The 22,522-nt window shown below is 44.6% G+C and overlaps 1 protein-coding gene across 3 annotated transcripts in view; it reads right to left on the reverse strand.

Annotated features, from left to right (window-relative positions):
• Epb41l4a (erythrocyte membrane protein band 4.1 like 4A) overlaps positions 1-22,522 on the reverse strand; it is a 207,609-nt gene that overhangs the window by 30,212 nt on the left and 154,875 nt on the right. For all 3 annotated transcript variants that reach the window (XM_059246173.1, XM_059246171.1, XM_059246172.1), the window contains exons 14-16: positions 6,312-6,402; positions 2,445-2,528; positions 1,813-1,926 (exon numbers count right to left, since the gene is read on the reverse strand). In XM_059246173.1, the coding sequence (XP_059102156.1) occupies positions 1,813-1,926; positions 2,445-2,528; positions 6,312-6,402 (289 nt within the window). The remainder of the gene's footprint in view (positions 1-1,812; positions 1,927-2,444; positions 2,529-6,311; positions 6,403-22,522) is intronic.

A 22,522-nucleotide genomic window follows, 5' to 3' on the forward strand; every position in this document is an offset into this window, starting at 1 on the left:
TAACCACTGAGCCATGTCTCCAGCCTCAAGTGCCTCTGTTTTAATAGAACCTCCCATAAACAGTTGTGAGGAGGAAGAAAACAGAGCTGGAGAGATGCCACAGCAGGTTAAGAGTGTGTATTGCTCCTGTAGAGGGCCTGAGTTCAGTTTACCGGGCAGCTTACAATGATCTGTCACTCCAGCTCCTGGGGATCGAACAGTACGGGTACCTGCACTCATGTGCACTGCTCCCCCGTCCCAACATGCACGCGCGCGCGCGTGTGCACACACATATACAATTTAAAAATAAGAAATCTTCAAAACAAGGCATTTCAAGTGAAAGGGACATGTGTCACTGTAGGCTGTCACTATTACTGCTCACTGGCCCACCGTCAGTCTCCCCTTTATCTGACCCCGTGAGCTCTGCCTACTGTATCCTTAGTCAGCTTAGGTTCCACTCAGTAACCTACATGCCAATTCTCAGTACTACCCCCGGCTCTGCTTTTTATCCCATCATCTTGGCAAACTGTCACACAAAGGATCCGGGTTTTCTGGGCCGGCCCCAAATAGCTAGCTGAGCATCCGTGGCCAGAAGGAGCTGAGCAAGAGTGTGTTGGGTATACCGTCAACCCGCTTTCCTGACTTCACGCTTCAGTCACTCAACAGAGTGACACCTCTTTCTGACCTAAGCACTGTCTCCGTAGAGTGCTGTCAACATCTCCTTTGGTGCCCTTTGGCTAAGGGGCCTCTGCATCAGCCGGTCTCTGCTTTCTCCTCCCAAAGGCAAAGGTGGCCTCAAACGGAACGCTTCCATCTTCCCTCCATCGGAAATAAAAACTTACATCTCCCCGTTACCTATGGAACTGTCTTGACCACCAAAGTTAGCTCCCCCACCACCCCACATGCTACATGAGTCCTGGCCATCTTCATTAACTTCCCGCTCACCTCTCACATATAGTCAACTTGCCCTGTCAAAACCCTTTTTGTCGCTTTTAATATTATCAACTTTTTCTTAACACCATGTTGGTGTTTGTACGTGAGGGGTCAGAGGACAGCTTGAAGGAGCTGGTTCTCTCCTCCTCCCACCATATGGCTTCCAGGATTGAACTTGGGTCATCAGACTTGGCAGCGAGCACCTGTACTTTGGGAACCGTCACGCTGGCCCTCAACATAAACTTTGATCTATAGATTCCTCTTCTTCCACCCGTTCCTTCCGCTCTTTCAGAGCCTAACTTCCTGAGAGATGTCTAAAGTCTGCCCCACCCCCTTCCTATATACCATCCAACTCTCAGAAGAGTGGACCTGCCTCCTCACCACCACCACCAGGCTTCTGTCTTCCCATTGCCTATAACATACTTAAACACGCCCCTGCCCTTATGTTAACTCGGGGGTAATTAAGCATCCACCACCTATAAAGACAGCAGGTTCATGGTCTCTGCTTTGAAAGAGGCTCACTGATGCAAGCTTACACCATCAGTATCACTTTGGAGGACAGAGCACACTGACTCCTAGTTCCCAATGGAGTAACATTTAATATGTATTATTGATACCATGCAATGCACATTATATTGTTAGTGTATTATCTATGTTTTTAAATTTGCCGTTTTTAATAAAGAAAGCACGTGACTATCAATATTTCATAAAAAAAATATTCTCTAAAACCATTTCAGATAAATACTTCAGGACCCCCAACTTGCTTTATTTTGAAAAGAACAGGATTCCAGTTATCACGAGGAGACAAACAGCGGTGGATTTCTGAGGATCACGGTACAGAAGCGTGCCCAGGCCCCAACGCTTCCGATCCCACTGGGATGGGAACTGTGCTCAGCTCACCTCCGCCTCATTGGCTGCGCAGAGTCATTATCACTGCCGCAGGAGAGGTTACGCTGGCGGGTACAGGGAAACTTTGGTGACCTAGTACGGTCACTGGGAGAGTTGTAGAGGCCGCTGGAGGGAAAGAGAGATGGTTCATGTACCAGCTTGAGAATTTTTACAAGAACAAGTGTGGAAATGTTAGCATTGATGTCACTGGGAATTGTTCTCAGAATCAATGGTTCTCAACCTTCCTAATGCTGTGACCCTTTTAATACAGTTCCTCATGCTGTGGTGACACCCTCCCCCCACTACACACACACCATAGAATAATTTTGTTGCCACCTCATGACTGTAATTTTGCTACTGTTATGTTTGCTAATGTTATTTAAACATCTGCTGTGTGAACCCCAAGGGGGTCGTGACCCACAGGTTGAGAACCACTGCTCTGACCATCACACTGGCCTTTGTGGGTGACTTCTTTATGCCCACTGGTTTTCCTTTTTTACATTCTGAAAGGTTTCACGTTAGGAAACGTGCTCCTGGCATCCACTTCAGCACTTTCTGAAGCCACAGAGCAGTTAGCTTCCTGGGTAAGTGTGACAGATACGCTCTCTGCTGCCCTTCTTTCCAAAGACAGCGAGACGTCTTACCTCTGGGGTCCGTTTTCTTCCCATGGCGCATGAGATTTGCTTCTTTGGGGATCAGGGCTGTTCTCACTCTTTGCTTTCTTAAAACTTTAATAGTAAAGAACGGAAAGTAAGTTGATCAAAAAGATAAATTATGTTAATTCACACTGATTTATTCAGAAGACTTATTTAACAAATGTTAAGATGGACTCATTCCAAAAAGGGCCTAAGATGGCTGCTTAATAACCGTCCTTCTCTAGTAAGTACTTCATGTCTCCTCCCTGAGTCTAGCTGTACTGCTTTACGTGAAGAGAAGCCAAGCTGTTCAATTGTTAAAAACTTTCCAAACAGTCCACTCTAGTAGGGAAGAGGAGAGGGTGGGAACCAGGCAAGCCAAAACTAAGGATGTGAGGAAAAGTTTTACACAAAACCACTACTTAGTAAGTTAATTAAAAAACAGAATTTAAGTTGGAGTATGGTCGCAAATGCATTTAATGCCTGCACTTGGAGGGTAGAGAAAATGGATCTCTGAGCCCAGGGCCAGGCTGGTCTACATAGGGTGTATCTGTACGTTATATGTTATATATAAATATATATGATGTTATATTATATATGTGTGTGTGTATATATGTATATACACACATATATATATATATAATTTTTAAGGAGTTTAAATGGAGTATTCCGATTGGATGACAGTACTTTCCCCAGAAGCCATGGGTTATTAGATGAAAATCTCAGAATCAGATGTGGATACCTTCCTATGAATTTTGTCAGCGAGGCCCAGAAGCACCCAAAACAACAGAGGCTATTGGCATTGCTCCTGCTTGCCCACCATAACTAGACAATAAGACCTCATGCTGAAGAAAACAACACAATTCAGTTGTAAAACATACAGAAATCAAGCCAGAACTGACCCGGAAGCTTTCTCCCTTCTGGCCAGCTTTCATAGTACTGAAGGTTGCTATGCAGGTCACAGCAGGAGAAAAGCCATCAGGGGACTTACTCAGGAGTGTTTTGTGCTCTGCAATACTGACTTGCCAGGCCACATGTGCCCACAGGTATAACAATGGAATGACGGTTAATGGGGCTAACCAACTGCTTTCTGATTGAATTTGAGGTCTGTTCTACAAGAGACAATACTTGCTTAGTGAGAAGGGGCTTGGGGGAGACAGAGAGAGAAGGAGAGAAGGAAGGGGCATGGGAGGGGAAGAGGAGAGATGGTCCTTCCCAGAAAAAGCAGCAATAAGAACTAGCAAGTAGAAAAAGCACCACAATGAAGAGGAAGAGAACCTGGGTAGAAGTCTGAATGGGAATGGCCACCGTAGGCTCATGTGTTTAAATGCTTGGTCCCCAGTTGGTAGAACTGTTTGGGAAGGATTAGAAGGTGTGACCTGGCCAGAGGAGGTGTGTCACTGGTGCCTTGAGGTTTCAAAAGCTGGTGCTATTCCCAGTTAGTCCTCTCCGCTTCATGCTTATGGATCAGATGCAACTTCTCAGCTACTGCTCCAGTGCCACGCCTGCCTGCCTGCCTGCCTGCTGCCATGCTTTCCGCCATGATGACTGTCATGGACTCTAATCCTCTGCAATCATGAGCCCTAAATTAAACGTTTCTTTGTGAGTCAAGTTACTTTAGTCATGGTGTTTTGTCACGGCAACAGAAAAGTAACCATGACACTGGAGCATCCATTGACATGAGGCTGGCATTCTTCAGCAGTGGCCAGATGCCCTGGCTCCACCTTTGGCTCTAGAGCTCTGAAAGCTAACCCTGGGCAGGATCAGGCTACCCTATCTGACCTCTGTCCAGCTTCCGGATATCTTGGCTCCATCCTTCCGGATCAGAATGACTTTTGAAGACCATTTCCTGACCTAGTATCGCCTTTCTGCCCTAAGAATGTAAATATAACTCAAGCCCAACAAACTGTTTTGGAACACCTCGGCAAACAGAGGAAGGGATCAGCAGAAGGGCATGGGGCCACTCCTCACTTCCTCTGGAGTCTTAGCTTGCAGAGAAAAAGAGTTACTTAGCTGCTAAGCCATTTCTAATCCTGGCCTTTTGAGGGATCTGGATAGTTGTTACAGAATATGGCTGTAGCAGAATTCTTGGTAACAGCAACCAAGAGGGAAAGGAGAAGGTGACAAGAATGTTACAGAAACAAAACAAACAAACTTCTGTCTTGGGACACTCTTTCCACACAGGAATAACACACACCTGTAGAAGGTACATCCAACAAATGCACACACATCCAAAGCTTAGTAGACAGTAGGACTGTTTCACATAGGCCCAAGATATTGCTTAATAATTTAAAACCACAATTTCAACGATCAAATTCCCAAAGTAAATGCTTCCCTTTTGAAACAAGAAAAAGCAAAAAATACAGCAGAGATTCAGTACAGTCGTATGAAGTGCATGTGTTTTCTAGGTCAGAAAGAAAAAGTGAGAAGAAAAGAAAGGGGATGAGGAAGAACAGAGGGATGAAAAAGGAATTGCAAAAAGATAAATGTTAAAGAATAACAAAATCCCAGGTGGCATGGTGACTGTGTTCCTTCCCTGACACTCCTCAGGATTCAGGACTGTTGGCAGCAATGAGTTGCAAAGGGGACTGAATTCTTTCTAAGAGGCCTGGGATCTAAATTTCATGGAAGAGTACTGCTCTTATGTTGGCTATATCACGAGTGTGCCCTGTACATGCAGATGAAGCTGCCTCCCCCCAGGACTGGGAGGCCAACTAGGGAAATACAGCTAAGAAGATACAATCTTCATACAAAGGTAAAGAATGCATCATTCCAAAAGGTTAATCTGTAAGAAGGCTCCAGAACTAAAGAAAAGAAAATAGGCCGGGCAGTGGTAGTGCATGCCTTTAATCCCAGCACTCTGGGAGGCAGAGGCAGGTAGATTTCTGTGAGTTCAAAGCCAGCCCAGTCTACAGAGTGAGTTCCAGGACAGGCCAAGGCTACACACACACACACACACACACAAAAAAAAAAAAAACCCTGTCTTGAGAGAGAGAGAGAGAGAGAGAGAGAGAGAGAGAGAGAGAGAGAGAGAGAGAGAGAGAGCGAGAGCACCATCACAGCTCTGGACTATGCTGTATCCCACAGTCACCACAGTCCGGCTGGATGAAGGGGTCATTGTTTACTAACGAATGATGGAGTGCAGGATGACCTAAGGCGCCTTTGCAGGTCACACATCTCTGACTTCTGGGACTTCTCCATGATGCAAGCGGTGCAGCCTCTATAGGGACAGTGAGCTCCTGAAAGCTGTTCATTGTGCGTTGATAATGCTGCTCCCCGGACATAATTAGAGATAGGAAAAAGTGACTCCAGAACTCCCTTAACAGAGAACAGAGCTCGTCTTTCAGGAACCAATCCATGCAGCACGTTAAGAGGAGGTTCCCAGTGGGAATGCCTTTGGGAAACCTGCCGCCGAGGACCATGACAGATCTTTATACGTATGCAATCTTTGAATCCTGAGACTCGAAAGCTACAAGCCTCTTCCCGGGACCACAGCTCAGCGCACCATTGCAAGGAATACAGTCCATTAAACGAAAATATCGTATCGCCCCCTTTACTTCACCAGTTCCTTTGAGCTAGTCCATTGTATTCTGACTTTAAAAACCACGTGGAATTTCCAGCATGCTGCTGAGGGTTGCAGACCACATACAGTGTGGCTTCACCACGCTGTGACAGCAAGGGCACTTCAATGAGGGCCGGGTCCCTGCATCTGTATTTTGCTGACATAATAACATACCCTTTGGCTCAGACGCTACCCACCGAAGCCCCTGGGTTAAAAACTACTCAGTCACCAAAGTGAAAAGATTCGTAACCTTACCAACAAGGGGCGGTGGGGGGGGGGGACTTTTATGACAGCACACAGCTGCACACACTGACCTTTTCACTGGAGAAGGTGCAATAATTTTAGTTGTTCCTTCAGTCTCCCCATTTTCCATGTTTGCAGTTATCCGGTTTATGTTGTTTGATCCTAGTAACAAAACAAAAGGAAAAGATGGAAGACAGAAGGAGAGAGAGAAAGAGAAGGAAGACAAAGACGCAGAAGAATCATTTGTCAGTGCAATTTTAGGGCCGGGCAACGGCTCAGTCAGTCAAGTGTGTGCCATGCAATCATGGGGACCAGAGTTGAGGTCCCAGAACCCATGTCAAAAAGCCAAGTATACACAGTGCAGCTAGTGATGGTCACAGCTCTGGGGAGGTGGAGACAGGAAGGCCCGGTCCTGGAGGCACAACAGCCATCCAGTCTAGCCTAACAGGGAAACCCCAAGTCCCTGTGAGAGACCATGTCTCAAAAACCAGGTGCACTGCCCCCAAGGAATAACACCCAAGGTTGTCCTCTGGTCTCTACAAACATGCCCACACTCTCACACACAGACACACTCTTATACAAAAAATAAAGAAATAAAATGCAATTCTGGGTAATTTGTGGCACATTTTATTGATAGAGTATGACTCCAAATAAATGATTAGCCACTCAATAAACCTGAGATATTACTAGCTGACACATATTAAACTCTCCGCACAGTACTGCCCCAGGGTGAGTCTAAGCTATGACCTTTGAAGAATATTCGTAAGTCTCCACACCATGGACTTTTTTTTCAAATTAAACTTAGAGATTCCAAAAATAAGATTCTAGGAAACTCGTGACCATATTGGAATATAAACTCTTATCAGTTCTCGAGAACAGTGCTACTAAGGCTGTCAACGTGTCATGACTGGTCCCATCTGAAATTACAGTGAACTCCCCCAAAGGATACCCGTGAGAACATCCCAACTCAAAATGCAAATGGCAAAAAGAATATACATGTGATATGCACATTCTCTCTCTCTCTCTCTCTCTCTCTCTCTCTCTCTCTCTCTCTCTCTCTCTCTCTCATACACACACACACACACACACACACACACACACACACACACACACAGAGGTTTCCAAATGCACCTTTTATAAAGCATGCCTCAACACCTAAAGCTGAATTTTTAGGTTTATTCCACCACTGATTTGCATACTCGCTAGGTGGGCCAGCAGAGGGAGCCCACAGCAGACACTTTGCAGGGTTTCCTGTTAAAGTCTGGGTCCTGATCTCAGGGCAGAGACCAGTGACAGGAATGACATGTGTGGCTCCAGGGGTGACTCTCCTCCAGCATGCACCTCACTCGGAGGAGGCAGAGTCTGTCTGGGAGGGACAACCAGCCAACATGTGGCAGACAGGGGCGTCTTCTGCAGGGTGTTTCCTTGAGGGTTATCTCCACAGGCAGAGACCCGAATCGAGTGCCTACTCATCACTAAGTGCTAAGCGGTGGAGTCATGGAGAGCGTTGGAAAAACTAACAAATAATAATGTGCATTGAGTCCTTACCGTGTGTCAGGCAAAGCTGTAAGCAGTCCGTGGGTATTTATTGCATCATCCTCAAAATAGCTTTGTAAAGCAGACACTGATATCATTTCATTTTAAAGACACAAATGTGAGCCTTTGGGGCTGGAGAGATGGCTCAGTGGTTAAGAGCAGGACCTGGGTTTGGTTCTCAGCACCCACATAGTGGCTCAGAACCATCTGCAACTCCAGTTCCAGAGGACCTGACACCCTCTCGTGACCTCCATGGGCACGTGGTACACATACATACATGCCTAAAAAGAAATCGAGCCTTTAACCCTATAGCTCCCCAGTCAGCCAGCTTTGAAATGTATCAGCCCAGCCACAAAGATTTCAATCTCCCCCACCACAACACACTATTGTTTTCTATCTGCCGTCTAAATGCTGCATATAAAGAGTGTGAGTCAATAGAAATTAAAGGTCAACTGGGAGGGAAGGGGGGAGGGAGAGAGAGACAGAGAAAGAGAGAGATCTACCTAGTTACTAAATTTGAGGAGAAATGGTTAGCAGGAACTAGATGAAAAAGGTTAAGTAACTTGACTTCCCCCCAGACAACTGATTGTTAGACTAAGGAAAGATCAGTGAGACAGAGATGAGAGTGGAGCAAGCCTGGGCTAAGCCGGGCACACAGCTCTGTTTAGCACATGCCCACCCTTCTTACCGGCTGGCCTTACAGGCAATCGTGCTCGGTAAGTGACCCTCTCCTTCAGTCAGAAGGAGCAGCTGACAGAAGCCCAGGATTTATTAGGACTTGATTTGGGGACAATTCTTTAGCCTTCTTGTGATGTCTTGGTGGTGACCACACATGCATTTTCAATGACAAAAACACATTTATTTTACTACCAAAGAATTGTAGACAATTCCTAACTAGTCCAGCCACAGTCAGCTCTCCGATGTCACTCAAATAGCACCATTACTATTCATTCAGAGTTGGAATGGGTGAGCACATGACATTAAAATGAAAAAATAAAGCCGTGTTTGGTGATTAAGAAAAACTTATATGCAGGAAAAGTAAAAGGACATAGGGTGTCTCTGTAAAGGGGGTTTTGCCATAGTAATAACTTCATTTAAATATCTCCAAATATCAATTTGTAAATTTAAATGTATTTATTTATATTCTATGTATGACTGTTTTGACTGAATGTATATATGTGCACTGTGCACATAACTGGTGCATACCGAAGCCAGAAGAGGGAATCATATCCCCTGGAATTGGAGTTTTGGGTGGTTGTGAGTTACCATGTAAGCGCTCAGAACTAAACCTGCCTCCTCTGCAGAGTTCTTTAATTGCTGAAACATCTCTCCAGCACGTACACACACCCAAATTGATAAATCTTTATGTTTAATTTTCTTTTACTTAATCGTACTCTATCCTTTCCCTAACCTTTGATTTAAAAAAAAAACAACTACATCTAATACTTAAGTCATGAAGTCAGGAAACATTACGGCCATTCCCAGACAAGAAATCTGAGGGTTTTAGTAAGTCGACTGTCTAGCCCGGCACAACCTATCTGAAACAACACTGTATTCAGGGAGAGACCTGAGCTAGCCGTCAGAACGGTTTCCATTTTCTTCCCACACTGGCAGTACAAAGTCACCTCGCCTTAGATGTACCAGCTTTTCGCTGAGTATCATGGGTAACACAGCAAAGCAGACTAAATCAATAAAAATAAAAGGTGCCTTTTCTAATTCCACAGATTACGGCCAAACACAAAAATGCTCAACAAGAAAAGTCTCTTCTCTATCACCACGAAGATATTCATTTGGCAGAACACAGACTTTCTAAACTGTAAAACAACAGCAAGTTTTAAAAGACATGCTCTGGAAACTAGAAGCGTTTCTGCATCCGATGGCCAATTATTTGAAGTTCAAATTCCTGATGTCAGCTCATCCAGACAAAGGGGTCCCTACTGCTCTGAAGAGCTTCTGGCTTCTAAGTCCCAAGACAGTAATTTAAGCACATCCACCTCCTCACTGTAGACGTACAGACTTCTCAACATCGATTTGCTACATGTCAACTGCAAGATCAAACAAGGCATCTACTAACACGCTAGAGGGTAGATTAACAAGATGGGAGCGGCAGGGAAAGCTACGGGGAAAATACGTCAGCGCACAAAAGAACCTTCCACAGCTCATCTGCTTGCCGTTCGCTCGTCCCAGCACAGCACTGCCCAACACTCCCATTTTTACTGGCACAGTCAACTTGGAGCTGTGAGGCAGATGGGCACAAAGGTACCTCTTTCCCTGCCCTTCACCACAGCTACAGAGAGAGAGGCACACATACGGAGTGAGAGGCAGCTAGAGACAGTCTTCTCTCCAGCTCAGAATGTCAGGTTCAAAAACAAAAAAAGGCACTAGGGAGCCTCGCTCATTCTCATTCCGGAGGCTTGCAAGTTTGACTATCCGAAGACCCCTCGATAACACCACGGTTGGAGAGCCTGACAGCAAGGGTGGGGCGCCCTTCCCTCAGCCTTCAGGGCCCAAGGACAGCCCCGATCTCTGGATGGTTGGATGGAATCAGAAAGTATCTATCTCAAGTACCCGGATACCAATTCTTTTCCCCATGATTTGAGGATGCAAATTGTGTCACAGGAAGAAAGAGCTGGTTATCCAAGTTTCTCAAAGCACTGGTGATTCCCCCAAAGCCCAATAAGACCCTACAACTTGGGGTAACAGATAGCAAACCTTCCCTAGCGACCTCTTCTCTCAAACCCACAACCAGTGTTCTCTTGGTCTAGGGAGGAGGATTCACTGCATCTGCATCAGTGGAGGACACTGGGCCACTCACTGCTTTATAATATACAAAGCACATGCATAAGGATTACTTTATAAATTACTTCATTTTATTGTATGTATGGCTATTTTGCCTGCATAAATATACATGCACCACATGTGTTTATTGCCCATGTAGGCCAGAAGATAGTGTCAGAGACCCTGGCACTGGAGTTCCAGACAGTTGTGGGCTGCCATGTGGATACTGGGAATCGAACCCAGGTCCTTAGGGAAGAGCAGTCAATGCTGCTGCCACTGAGCCACCTCTCCAGCCCCACGGGTTACTTTTAAAAGGCTATTTAGTTGAAAGAAAGTTAGAAATATATGTTGTAAAAGAAAATTTCCATGTCCAAGCTCTTCTCTCTGAGGTTTTAACGTGGTGGTATTTAATTCTTTCATGCAAAGAATTTTTAAAAGCTATGTATCTCAGTGCGTGCATACAAGATGAAAAGTTGTGCTTTTTCCTTGAAAGTTTCCTGGTTTGGTTATCAGGACAGTGCCAGCCTCCTACGTGTTTAGATGAATTCCTTCATCTTCTATTATCGAGTAACAAGGGAAACTGAGGATAGTTTGTTTGATAGTTCTTTGAATGTTTCATAACACAGGGCCATCTGGTCTTGGGCTGTTCTTGGATGACAGACTTTTTTACTGGTTCATCTTTTATCACTCTATCATATTTATCGGTGACCAAGTACAGACATGAATTAAAATAATTCCCTAGATGATAAAATTAACTTCTGGGGCTGGGGAGATGGCTCAGTAGGCAAGAACAGTTGCTGTGCAAACATGAGCACCTACCTGAGTTTGACCCTCAGCAACCATGTAAAAAGCGAGTCTGTCTGCAGCTTACATGACCTGGAACCCTGGTGGGAGGGGGAGTGAAGAGGGGTAGAGGCACATGCGGGGATGGGGGTGGGAGGTGGGAGGTGCGGGGGTGGGGGTGGGGGTGGAGCAGAAGATAGATCTCCGGGATGTCTGGCGTATCGCTGAAATGACGAGCTCCAGGTTCAGAAAGAGACCCTCTCTCAGAGAAATATGGTAGAGAGACAAGCAGGATACCTGACACCCGCCTCTGGCCTTCACACCCTTATGTACAGACACACATACCACATACACACACATACAACACACATGTACATCACACAGAGAGGCACACAAAAAGTTAACTTCTGAATTTTTATTACATTTAGCACTAATACTAACATGTCATACTAATACCAATGTTGACAAAATATTAAATATAGAAAGTAAATTGTACTGGAAAGTAGTTCTTTTTAAATATTTATCAATTGTTGCAGAATATTTCTTTACGCTGTGTAAAGACGTGTCACTGTGATTGGTTTAATAAAGCTAAATGGCCAATAGCTAGGCAGGAAGAGGCTAGGTGGGACTTCTGGGGACAGAGAGGTCTTGGGGAAGAAGAAAGGCAGGGTCGCCAGCCGGATGAAGAGGGAGCAAGACATGCAGGAGGAGAGGTAAAAGCCGTGAGTCACGTGACAACATGTAGCTGAACAGAAATGGGTTAATTTGTTATAAGAGCTAGTGGGACAAGCCTAAGCTACAGGCTGAGCTTTTGTAATTAATAATAAGTCTCCATGTCATTTTCTGTGAGCTGTCAGCTCAAAGAAAAATCCTTTTACAATTAATTATTTGTGTGTGTGTGTGTGTGTGTGTGTGTGTGTGTGTGTGTGTGGTGTACATGCAAGAGTTCATGTGCACTACATTTATGCTGGTGTCCAGAAGGCATTGGATCCCCTGAAACTGTAGTTACAAAAAGTTTGGAGTCACCTGATATGGGTGCTGGGAACCAAACCTGTGTCCTCTGCAAGAGCAGCAAGTACTCTTAACAGCTGAGGCATCTCTCTAATCCCTAGAAAGTCCTGCTTAATGAGCTAAATGGGGTCCTGTTTTCCTAATGGTTACATGTATTATATCCAATTAAGAATTTTCCTTTGGGGCTCGTTGTGGCATATACTCCTTTAATCCCAGCATTCAAGTGGCAAAGGCAGGTAGATCTCTTTTACTCTGAGGATAGCCTGGTCTACACAGCAAGCTCCAGGCTAGCCAAGGCTACATTGTGAGACCATCAAAAACAAAACGAAACGAAACAAATGGAATCAATTTTGCTTTTGGGAAACTAGACAGATAGCTCATCAGTTAAGAGCACTTGTCTCTCTTTCAGGGGACTAGAGTTTGGTTCTCATCACATATCACTGGCTCACAACCACCTGTAACTTCAGCTCCTGGTGTCTGATGCCTTCGTCTGGCCTCTACGGGCACCTGCATCTACACGTGTGTGCCCACACACACACACACAAATAACAACATGCCTATTTTTTAAAATTCTACTGTTGGCTGGATGCGACAGTGCATGCCTTTAATCCTGGCACACAGGAGGCAGCAGCAGGCAGATTTCTGAGTTTGTAGGGACAGCCTGCCCAACAAAGCAAGTTCCAGGACAATGAAGGCTACACAGAGAGACCTTATCTTAAAAAAAAAAAAATTACAAGGCTACACAAAGAAATCTTGTCTTAAAAAACAAAAAGAAAAGAAAAAGAAAAAGAAAAAAATTACCTTTTGCTAGAATGAAGCAGTTTAACAAAGACTCTATTACCATTTTAATCCCATTGTTTTTTTTTTTCCTTAGTGTTCAGACTTCTTGCACACATAAGCAAGTAGAAAAAAAAAAAGTATTCCGCTAAGGGGTCACACTGACATCCCAAAGCACCTCTAAGAATTACGTATCTAGTAGTGACTAATTATAAGCAATTATTCTGAATATTCTACCAGGTCACAAGTCCATTGGATCCTTCAATTTTGATGTAACTCAAAATGAGAAAATGACTTAGAAAAAAGAGATGTTACTTGGTAATTAGAATCATTTACTTCCCCAACACCAGGGAAGGAGGTTTAAGGACGCAGACTGAATGGATTCCAGTTAGAGGAGCGCTCCATTTTCCTTCATAAAATATGGAGAGATTCACTGCAAAGGGCACCCTGTAGAAAAAGCCGGCATGCCTAGGACCACAGATAGATTTCTTTCAGGGAAAAAAAAAATCTAGAAGTGGATTCAATCCAAACTACTAAACTACTTATGCCCTAAAAAGCCTCCATGATGTCCCACTCTTAATAGCAATCAGGACACACGGCCCCAAATAGAGTTCTTTGGAGCTGGAGAAAGCAAGAGAAGCAGGGTACCACCACCCTGAAAGAGAAGGGCTGGGGGGAGGGGGGCAGGGAGGGGATGGAGACAGACCGGGGGGGGGGGGGTAGTAACAGGTAAACAAATAAACAAACAAAAAGCCACACCCTTTGCCTCCCAAACTGCATCTTATTATAGACTCCTCAGCTACCAACCTAGGGATGGATGAAAAATACCAGCTAGAGATCTGCTATTATTACATGTCCTTCAAAAATGGCTTCCTTTACAGTACCACTATAGATTACCTCTCCACAATCAAATTATCCTTAATTTTTTTTTTTTGGTTTTTCGAGACAGGGTTTCTCTGTGTAGCTTTGCGCCTTTCCTGGAACTCACTCTGTAGACCAGGCTGGCCTCGAACTCACAAAGATCTGCCTGCCTCTGCCTCCCGAGTGCTGGGATTAAAGGCATGCGCCACCACCGTCCGGCTATCATCCTCATTTTTTATCCCAAGAGTTTTTGTTGTTTATTTGTGGAGATGCAGCCACAGCTGGCCCTGAACTCATAGAGATTCACCTGCCTCTGCTGGAATCAAAGGTGAGAATCGGATGCCGAGATGAAGGCACCCACAAGCCAAGAAGAATGGACAGCTGAATTCCAAAAACATCAACAATTTCCAGAATTTAAAATTCTGAATCATGACAGGACACTAGTGGAATTCAGGTGTTTCTGGTACATGGACTACTCTCACCGAATGTGAGGTTGAACTGTTGACCTTGTGTACATCCTACTTCACAAATGAGTCTGTCAGATACGCTAAGCCTATAGGCTAAAGATGATGCCCCAACACTGCGGAGAAACCTAGGGTGACTGTCCAGGCAGCTGGCTGTTTCTGTCAACCCATATTTTTTGGAAGTCACTTGTTTGCATTTCTTGTTTTATTAGGTAATATTATTTCCTTCTTGGGTCTCTGAGCAAGTTGAAGATTAGATAGTTATAATTATAGTTAGTTGAAAATTAGATAGTTATAGTTATAGTGAGTTAAAGATTAGATAGTTATAGTTATAGTTAAAGATTGGGTAGTTATAGTTTTTCTTGTTAAGAATTTCAAAAAAAACCTCACTAAAGAGGTGTAAGTGTATACATTTGAAAGACATTATAAGATAGTTCTCTGTTAGTAATATAAGATAGGACAGAAAGTGAATCAGGTACATTTTGGACTTACCAAAATAGGAGAGATAATGGAATATTTTCTCTAAGTCTGTCAAATGCAAATGGGACTAGACATTGTTGAGGTATTTATTGCTTGCATATATTGTATATACTTATTGTACTTATTGTATATAGTTTTTCTTTATTAGTTAGAACTTTTTTCTTTTTATTAAAATAAAAGGGGGAAATGTGGTGATATTTTAATTGTGCTGAAATATGATTTTATTTGTATGTTAATAAATAAAGCTTGCCTGGAGATCAGAGGTCATATAGCGAGGTCACATAGCCATAAACAGAAGTCAGGCGGTGGTGGCACATGCCCTTAATCCAATCACATGGCAGGCAGAGTCTCGGAGTGTTCAAGAACATAGCCAAGCGTGGTGACACAAACCTTTAATCCCCATACCAATCATAGAGAACTGGAGGTCTGCATAGACAGGCAGTGACGAGGAAGTCATGTGGCTGGGCTTAGAGCCAATGAGAAGGCAGAACAGGAAGGCAATAAAAACACAGATCAGACAGGAAGAAACTCTCTCTGGGGAAGCGGCAGCGGTAAGGTGGTAAGATAAGGTAGTCGTGGCTCTTGCTCTGATCTCTTTGCTCAAATACCTCTGTTTTTGGCTCTGTGTTTCTTATTTAATAAGACTGTTTAGAAATTCGTCTACATACAAACCTAGGGATGGATGAAAAATACCAGCTAGAGATCCATTATTATTATATGTCCTTCAAAAATGGCTTCCTTCACAGTATCACTATAGATTACCTCTAGCCACAATCAAATTATCCTCCTCATTTTTTCCAAGAGTTTTTGTTGTTTGTTTGTTGAGATGCAGCCACAGCTGGCCTTGAACTCATAGAAATCCACCTGCCTCTGCTAGAATCAAAGGTGTGACCATCAGGCCTTTGCTATTGTTGTTAAAGACCATTTTATTTTATTTTCATTTTAGTGTGTCTGAGTACATATACCCACTGAGGCCAGAGGCAGCTTCAGATCCCCTGTGAGTCCTCTCACATGGGTGGCTAGCATCCCAATTCCTGTCCTCTGATAGAAGAGCAAGTGCTCTTCACGGCTGAGGCACCTCTCCGGCCCCTCTCTGGTAATTTCACTAAAGTTAAGGCTTGAATGTGAACATATAATAATAGGTTTTTAGTTTTCCTTGCTTTTCCAATTTGGGTAGCTATGCTTGGAATGCCAAGCACTCGCAGAAAAGGGGCACACACTAGTGTAGCTAGAGTTTTCCTGCCTGTCCTACAGTCAGGACAAATCTCTCTCACCTGCCAGTCCCACAGCCGCTCAGATCCCACCAAGTAAACACAGAGACTTATATTGCTTACAAACTGTATGGCCGTACCAGGCTTCTTGCTAACTGTTCTTATAGCTTAAATTAATCCATTTCTATAAATCTATACCTTGCCACGTGGCTTGTGGCTTACCGGCATCTTCACATGCTGTTTGTCATCATGGCGGCTGGCAGTGTCTCTGACTCAGCCTTCCACTTCCCAGCTTTATTCTCCTCCTTGTCCCGTCTATATTTCCTCCTGCCTGACTACTGGCCAATCAGTGTTTTATTTACTAACCAATCAGAGCAACATATTTGCCATACAGAACATACAGAAACACTAGTTTCTCAGAATACATCTAATCAGATTGGCCATACATTAATAAATCTTTTACACAGTGAGAATAAGCATCAGCTTCAAGGCAGAATAGGAAAGGGTGTGAAGAAAGGGAAACAGCCTTGAACAAACGCTTGCACTACCCAATGCTCACTGCAGTTGACCTGTTATGGCCTTTCCCCCCTCCAAAACTCCAAGCATAGCTCTGTAAGCCCAGCACTCTAGAGTCTAGAGAAGCGTAAGTTCGAGACCAGCCTGGACTGCTACAATTGAGTTCCAGCAGACTGACTTGTTGTTCCTTCATAAATCAGCAGAACATTGTTAAGGGCTGGCAAGATGGCTCAGCAGGTACAAAAGCTTGCTGCCAAGGCTGGTAACCCAAGTCCAACCCCTGGAATCCACATGGTGGAGGAAGGGGCCTGACTCCCATGTGTTGTGTTCTGACCTCCACGTACACACACAGTATGCATGCAGAGTGCACACACACACACACACACACACACACATCTTTTGAAGCAAGTTGTATCTGCTGAAGTAAGAAATCACACAACAGGAGGGAGAGCAGGTTTGTGCATTTTCAAATAATTCTAGACATTTTACTTTTTAAAGTTTACACTGACTTTTTTTCAATTATGTTCCCTGGCATTCTAAAGACCCGGATTCAAATCCTAGTCTGTTGTGGGTGTCTGTTCAGCCTCGAATGACTGCTTGATGCTTCTCAAGAATTGTTTTGGTTTCCTCATCAATTAAAAAAAAAAAGAAAAAAACCATCTCCCTTATAGTGTTACTAAAACTGTTCCGTTCAGGGATGAAGCCAGCTCCAGTTAAAAAGAGATTGAAGGTGGGGACCCTGCAGGGTCTCACAGACTGGAATTCACTGACACAAAGCCTCCCTTTCCCCTCTGTGCTCAGGGCAACGTGGTCCTTCAGTGTTCACACGGTCAGCTCACCCCACTTTCCGCAAACCAGCTGTTCACAGCAGTACAAGGCCCCGCAATACAGCCCCTAGTGCTGGGGTGTGCCCAGCCAAGGGACTCACCTGCGGCACTCCGGTTCACCTTCTCTGGAGGAGTATGACGTGAGAGCTCCTCAGATGGCCCCATTCTCACCACAAACAAGGCCACACGTACAGAGGGCGGTCCCATTTGTAAGCCCTCTAGTTCGAAAGCCCACACAGCAAAGCACTCCACATGCTAAGCAGGGAGCTTCAGCAGCAGTGAATGTAGCTCCATTCTCTCCTGCCTCCCCTCCTCTCCCTACACCTACTAGAGCTACCCTGAACTCAGGGAACCCCAAACGTTTTCCGTATTAAATCAATAGCTAAGGCAAACAGAGCCATGCAAATCCGTCCACTCCAGACTTCAGAGTCTGAAGAAAAAGCGCGCACAGTCTTAGAGGAAAGCAGAGATGTCACTCTTAGGTGTCACCTGCTCCAGAATACCTATGCCCCAAACAGAATTTCAAACAGTTCAAAAATATTCTTTAACAGCTGCCTGGGGAGGAGAAATGGGGCACACAGGGAGTGTACTTCACCAAGAAAGCGTTTTCCCAACTTTGCAATCAAGGCACAGTGTTACGAATCCTGACAACAAACCCGGGCCCAAGCAGAGTCAATCCCACCCACCACTGGCTTCCACAAGCCGATCAGGAAGGGACTGGTCCACAGATGTGTTAGCGCAGCTGTCAAAGTCAAACACAAGCTACACAAGCCTCCTAGAAGACATGTCCGTCTGTCCCTGGTTCTCACCAGGCGGGACAGCACTCATTTCTAACTAGGAACTAACCAAAGAGATACAACGCCAGTCATCTGGCCAATTTTAACTAAAAGAGTAATTTAAAAGTGGGATCAGAGCAAAGGTTGTTACAATTAATATATCCAACTTGGCAATAAGAATTTCATTTAACCTTTGAGGGGGATCTAATGAACGTGCTAAAATGTTTTTTGAAGTATAAAATGCTACGTATTTCCAATATCAAAAATATATTTCAATGATTTGAGATTATTTTATGTATATGCTTTGCCGGCATGCATGTACGTGCACTGCGTGTGTGCCTGGTACTCAATGAGGTCAGAAGAAGCTATCAGGTCCCTTAGACTGGAGTTACACAGGGTTGGGAGCCACCATGTGGGGGTTAGAATGGACCTTGGGTCCTCTGCATGAGCAACCAGTGCTCTTAACCACTGAGCCTTCTCTCCAGCCCCACAAAGATACATTTCACAATTGGGCTCAAGTTTTCACAGATCTATGAGGCTTTTGAAGGGGCAACAATCGAGCATACAGTGATGTTTTCCCCAGAGTCTCTTTCTTTTTTGTGTTTGAGTCTTCCAACTCTGAGTCAGGTAAGCCAGGGAACATAAGAGAGAATTTTAAGGAGAAGGGTCCTTAAAGTTTATATAACCGGTTCCTTTGTTTTATGGATAATGGGATGACAGTGTGTGCTGTAAGGTCTTTTTACAGTTAGAGCAGAATTTATTTATAACCACACACCTTTCTCCCTGCTCCTTTCTCCTTTTCCTCACTGACCCCTGCGTGCTTTCCTAACGGGAAGGCTTGCGTAATCAGGCAACGAGCAACCGAAATTCTCCTCAAGGCATTCTTACAGTCAGGCTGAAGACAATGTAGAGACCGGGATTTGGACATTATCTCGGTAGATTATCTAATCTGTCACATTGAAAAAGAAGAGCCCAAATCACATGCTGTCCAAAACAAAGTTAGCACTGTGTTAATTTTCTAGACACCATCTCCACAGCCACCACACGGCAGCTTCTGTTCAGAACGCTTTGTTCTAATGCCCTGGGAAGAGAGCGGACACTAATTTCCTCCTTTCCCTGTCCTTGGCTGACCGGAAAAGATAAACAGACACAAACAAACCTGCAAAGCCTGACAGGTGTGAAGACTATCATGTCCTGTCTTTTCCCAGGCTCCTTCCTCTCGCTTTTTCCAGTCCCTAGCCCCAAGTGATCATGATCCAGATAACCTCCACGCTGAAGAATCAGTTATTCTTAGTTTACCAGCTGACCACATCACCTCCTCTGGTCTTGGTCCCTTACCTACCATGCAAAGCACCGGTCCCACTTCCGCCCTGCAAGGACTCTGTGTGCTCACAACTCTTCCTTCTCTGGAATAAGGCAGGTGCTCCATGAGGCACTATCTGCAGTCCTCTCTAACATTGGGGTAACATGCACAGGCACCCAAGTGCCTCACTCCAGCCTCAGAACTCTGCTCTGCTCATGGTGTGAAGGGAATGTGGCTCAGCTTATAACTTGAGGGGACTTGTGGATCCCCGGATCCAGTGTCCAGAGTCCTCCTTGTTCAGTAACTCGGTCCCCCTCTCTGAGCCCAACAGGCTCTGTCCTTCTTTGTCCTCTCTCTTCTATTGGCTTCTCGACACTGGAGACATTCCTGACACTCGAGTGTTCTAAGCTTGGTCTGGTGTGTACCATTACTTGCTCTACGAATCACACTGCATGCTTTCTAGAACAGTATCAGTGTCTGCAGCTCAGAGCCTTCCAAGACTATCTCTATTGAAAAACACATGGATGTATGTTTGAAACCAATTTCCCAGCATAATGCATCCCTGACAACTACTACTAGGCTTTTAAAAATTACAACATGGGGCTAGGGATCAAATAAAATAAATCTTCCTCCCATTCTCCATCTGTTCAGAAACACTTCTCCTTTGAAGGCCACTGTTATTACTAGCCTGTAATCTACCCTGCCTGTGTGTGTATCTGCACACATATACCCTACCCAGGGTTTTTTGTATGTCTTTTTATACAATGGGAGCATGAGTCACTACCAGGGCCCATGCTGCTCTGTTCCCTCCCCCACTCTTTGCTTACGCTGTATCCCAGAGATCATTCTAAATACTTATTACAGCCATGTTTGCTCTGTGGTTCCCAGACAAGTCCCAGCTCCAACTTTCTAACCTAAACACTCACAGTCATAGCATCTTCTGAAAGAAATGAGTGGGACACCATCTGCAGAGCTCAAGTATGGACCCAAGCACACAAGAATGCCCAATAGATGCTACTTATTCACATTCTCTTCCCTTGATGGGTTCCTTGTGCAGACTGGCCCTTCATGGCAAGTACCATGAGGCTGTAGAATCTCACCAACGCAAGTTCAAACCCTGTCCTCAGACTTCTTTTGGCAGATGTGTAGTCCTGGACACAGTGTGCGTTCCTAGGCCGCTTCCTGACTACGGGAGATGTAGGTAGTTATCACGTGCCTACAACACAGCCTGCTCCTATTAGACAGGTGAAGTTGCTGAGCTTACTAAGGATTCCTTGATCCAGAGCCCTGGAATCGTCATGTTGTCTGTACATTCCACAATGTTGTCTCCCCTCTCTGCAGCCTTGGGCTTTGTCCTTTCTTTGTCTGTTCTCTTTCTACGGTCTGCTTGATGGGAAAATGCACCCAGTAGGACTAGCAACCAATTCCTTCAAGTAGGGAGGCTTCCAAGCACAGAAGGAACGATCAAATATGGGAACTTGGGAACTGTCAGGTAGGCCCCTGTTACAAATATGCTGTAAGAAGCTGTTTTCTGGGTTGGGGATTTAGCTCAGTGGTAGAGCGCTTGCCTAGCAAACACAAGGCCCTGGGTTTGGTCTTTAGCTAAAAAAAAAAAAAAAAAGAAAGAAAGAAAGAAAGAAAGAAAGAAAGAAAGAAAGAAAGAGAGAAAGGAAGAAAGAGAAAGAAAGAAAGAGAGAGAGAGAGAGAGAAAGGAAGGAAGAAAGAAAGAAAGAAAGAAAGAAAGAAAGGAAGGAAGGAAGGAAGGAAGGAAGGAAGGAAGGAAGAAAGAAAACATGTTTACCTATTGCTTGCTGGGCGGTGGTGGTGCACGCCTTTAATCCCAGCACTTGGGAGGCAGATCTCTGTGAGTTTGAGGCCAGCCTGGTCTACAGAGTGAGATCCAGGACAGGTTCCAAAGCTACACAGAGAAACCCTGTCTCAAAAAACAAAAAAACAAAACAAAAAAAAAAAAAAAAAAGCTGTTTTCCAGTTCAGTCATAGGAAATCCTGAAGGGGGAGAGAACAATGCACATTTGGAGGGGATATAAGAGATGTAGACAGGCAACAGGCAGCAGGCAGGAGGGAGTGTTTAGTGAGAACAAAGTTTCAGTGCTGCAAGAGAAAACTGTTCTAGAGAACTATTTACAAGACGGTGAATGTTTTGCATTGCTGAACTTATGAGAGTTGGAAAGATGTTAAACTTAGTAGTATGTGTTTTCTTACCACAATTCAAAGAAATCAGTTTGGACTAAAGGCTACTCTAAGAAGTAGGAAGCCAATAAGGAGCACAAGACCTAGCCATGTTCATCCCAGCACTTGGGAGGCTGAGGCATGAAGATCACGCGTTCATGGCCAGCCTGGAACCCTATCTCACAAGGGGAAAGAACTGAACAGAGTGGGTCTCTTCCTTTATAGTCTATTAATACTCAGTCTTGTTCAGTGACATGAAAGTCCCCAATTTTCTTCTCCACCCCCATCCACTGTACTTAAATGGTCTCTCTCCATCCCCAATCCCTCATTCTCCGCTGCCCACAGTCCCATAACAGCCATACTATGCTTTGTATGACAGCATCATAAGCATAAGTCAAACACTGATGGGTGGATTCCAGAAGGAAACTAAAGTGTGCCAAGCCCCCATAAAGCACAATAAGATGTTCAACTTATTTGGAACCACCATCTCCAGGACAATAACCCAGAAGGCAGGGTTAATATTCCCATTTGGCAGATGAAGAAACTGAGGCTCAAAGTAGTGATGTGCCTTTAAAATACTACACACTTACTTTTTGTTTGTTTGGTTTTGGTTTTGGTTTTTCAAGACAGGGTTTCTCTGTGTAGCTTTGCGCCTGGATCTCGCTCTGTAGACCAGGCTGGCCTTAAACTCACAAAGATCTGCCTGCCTCTGCCTCCCAAATGCTGGGATTAAAGGCATGTGCCACCATCGCCCGGCACTACACATTTA

This window comes from Peromyscus eremicus, chromosome 19, assembly GCF_949786415.1.
Source record: "Peromyscus eremicus chromosome 19, PerEre_H2_v1, whole genome shotgun sequence".
In the NCBI taxonomy this organism is placed as follows: Eukaryota; Metazoa; Chordata; class Mammalia; order Rodentia; family Cricetidae; genus Peromyscus; species Peromyscus eremicus.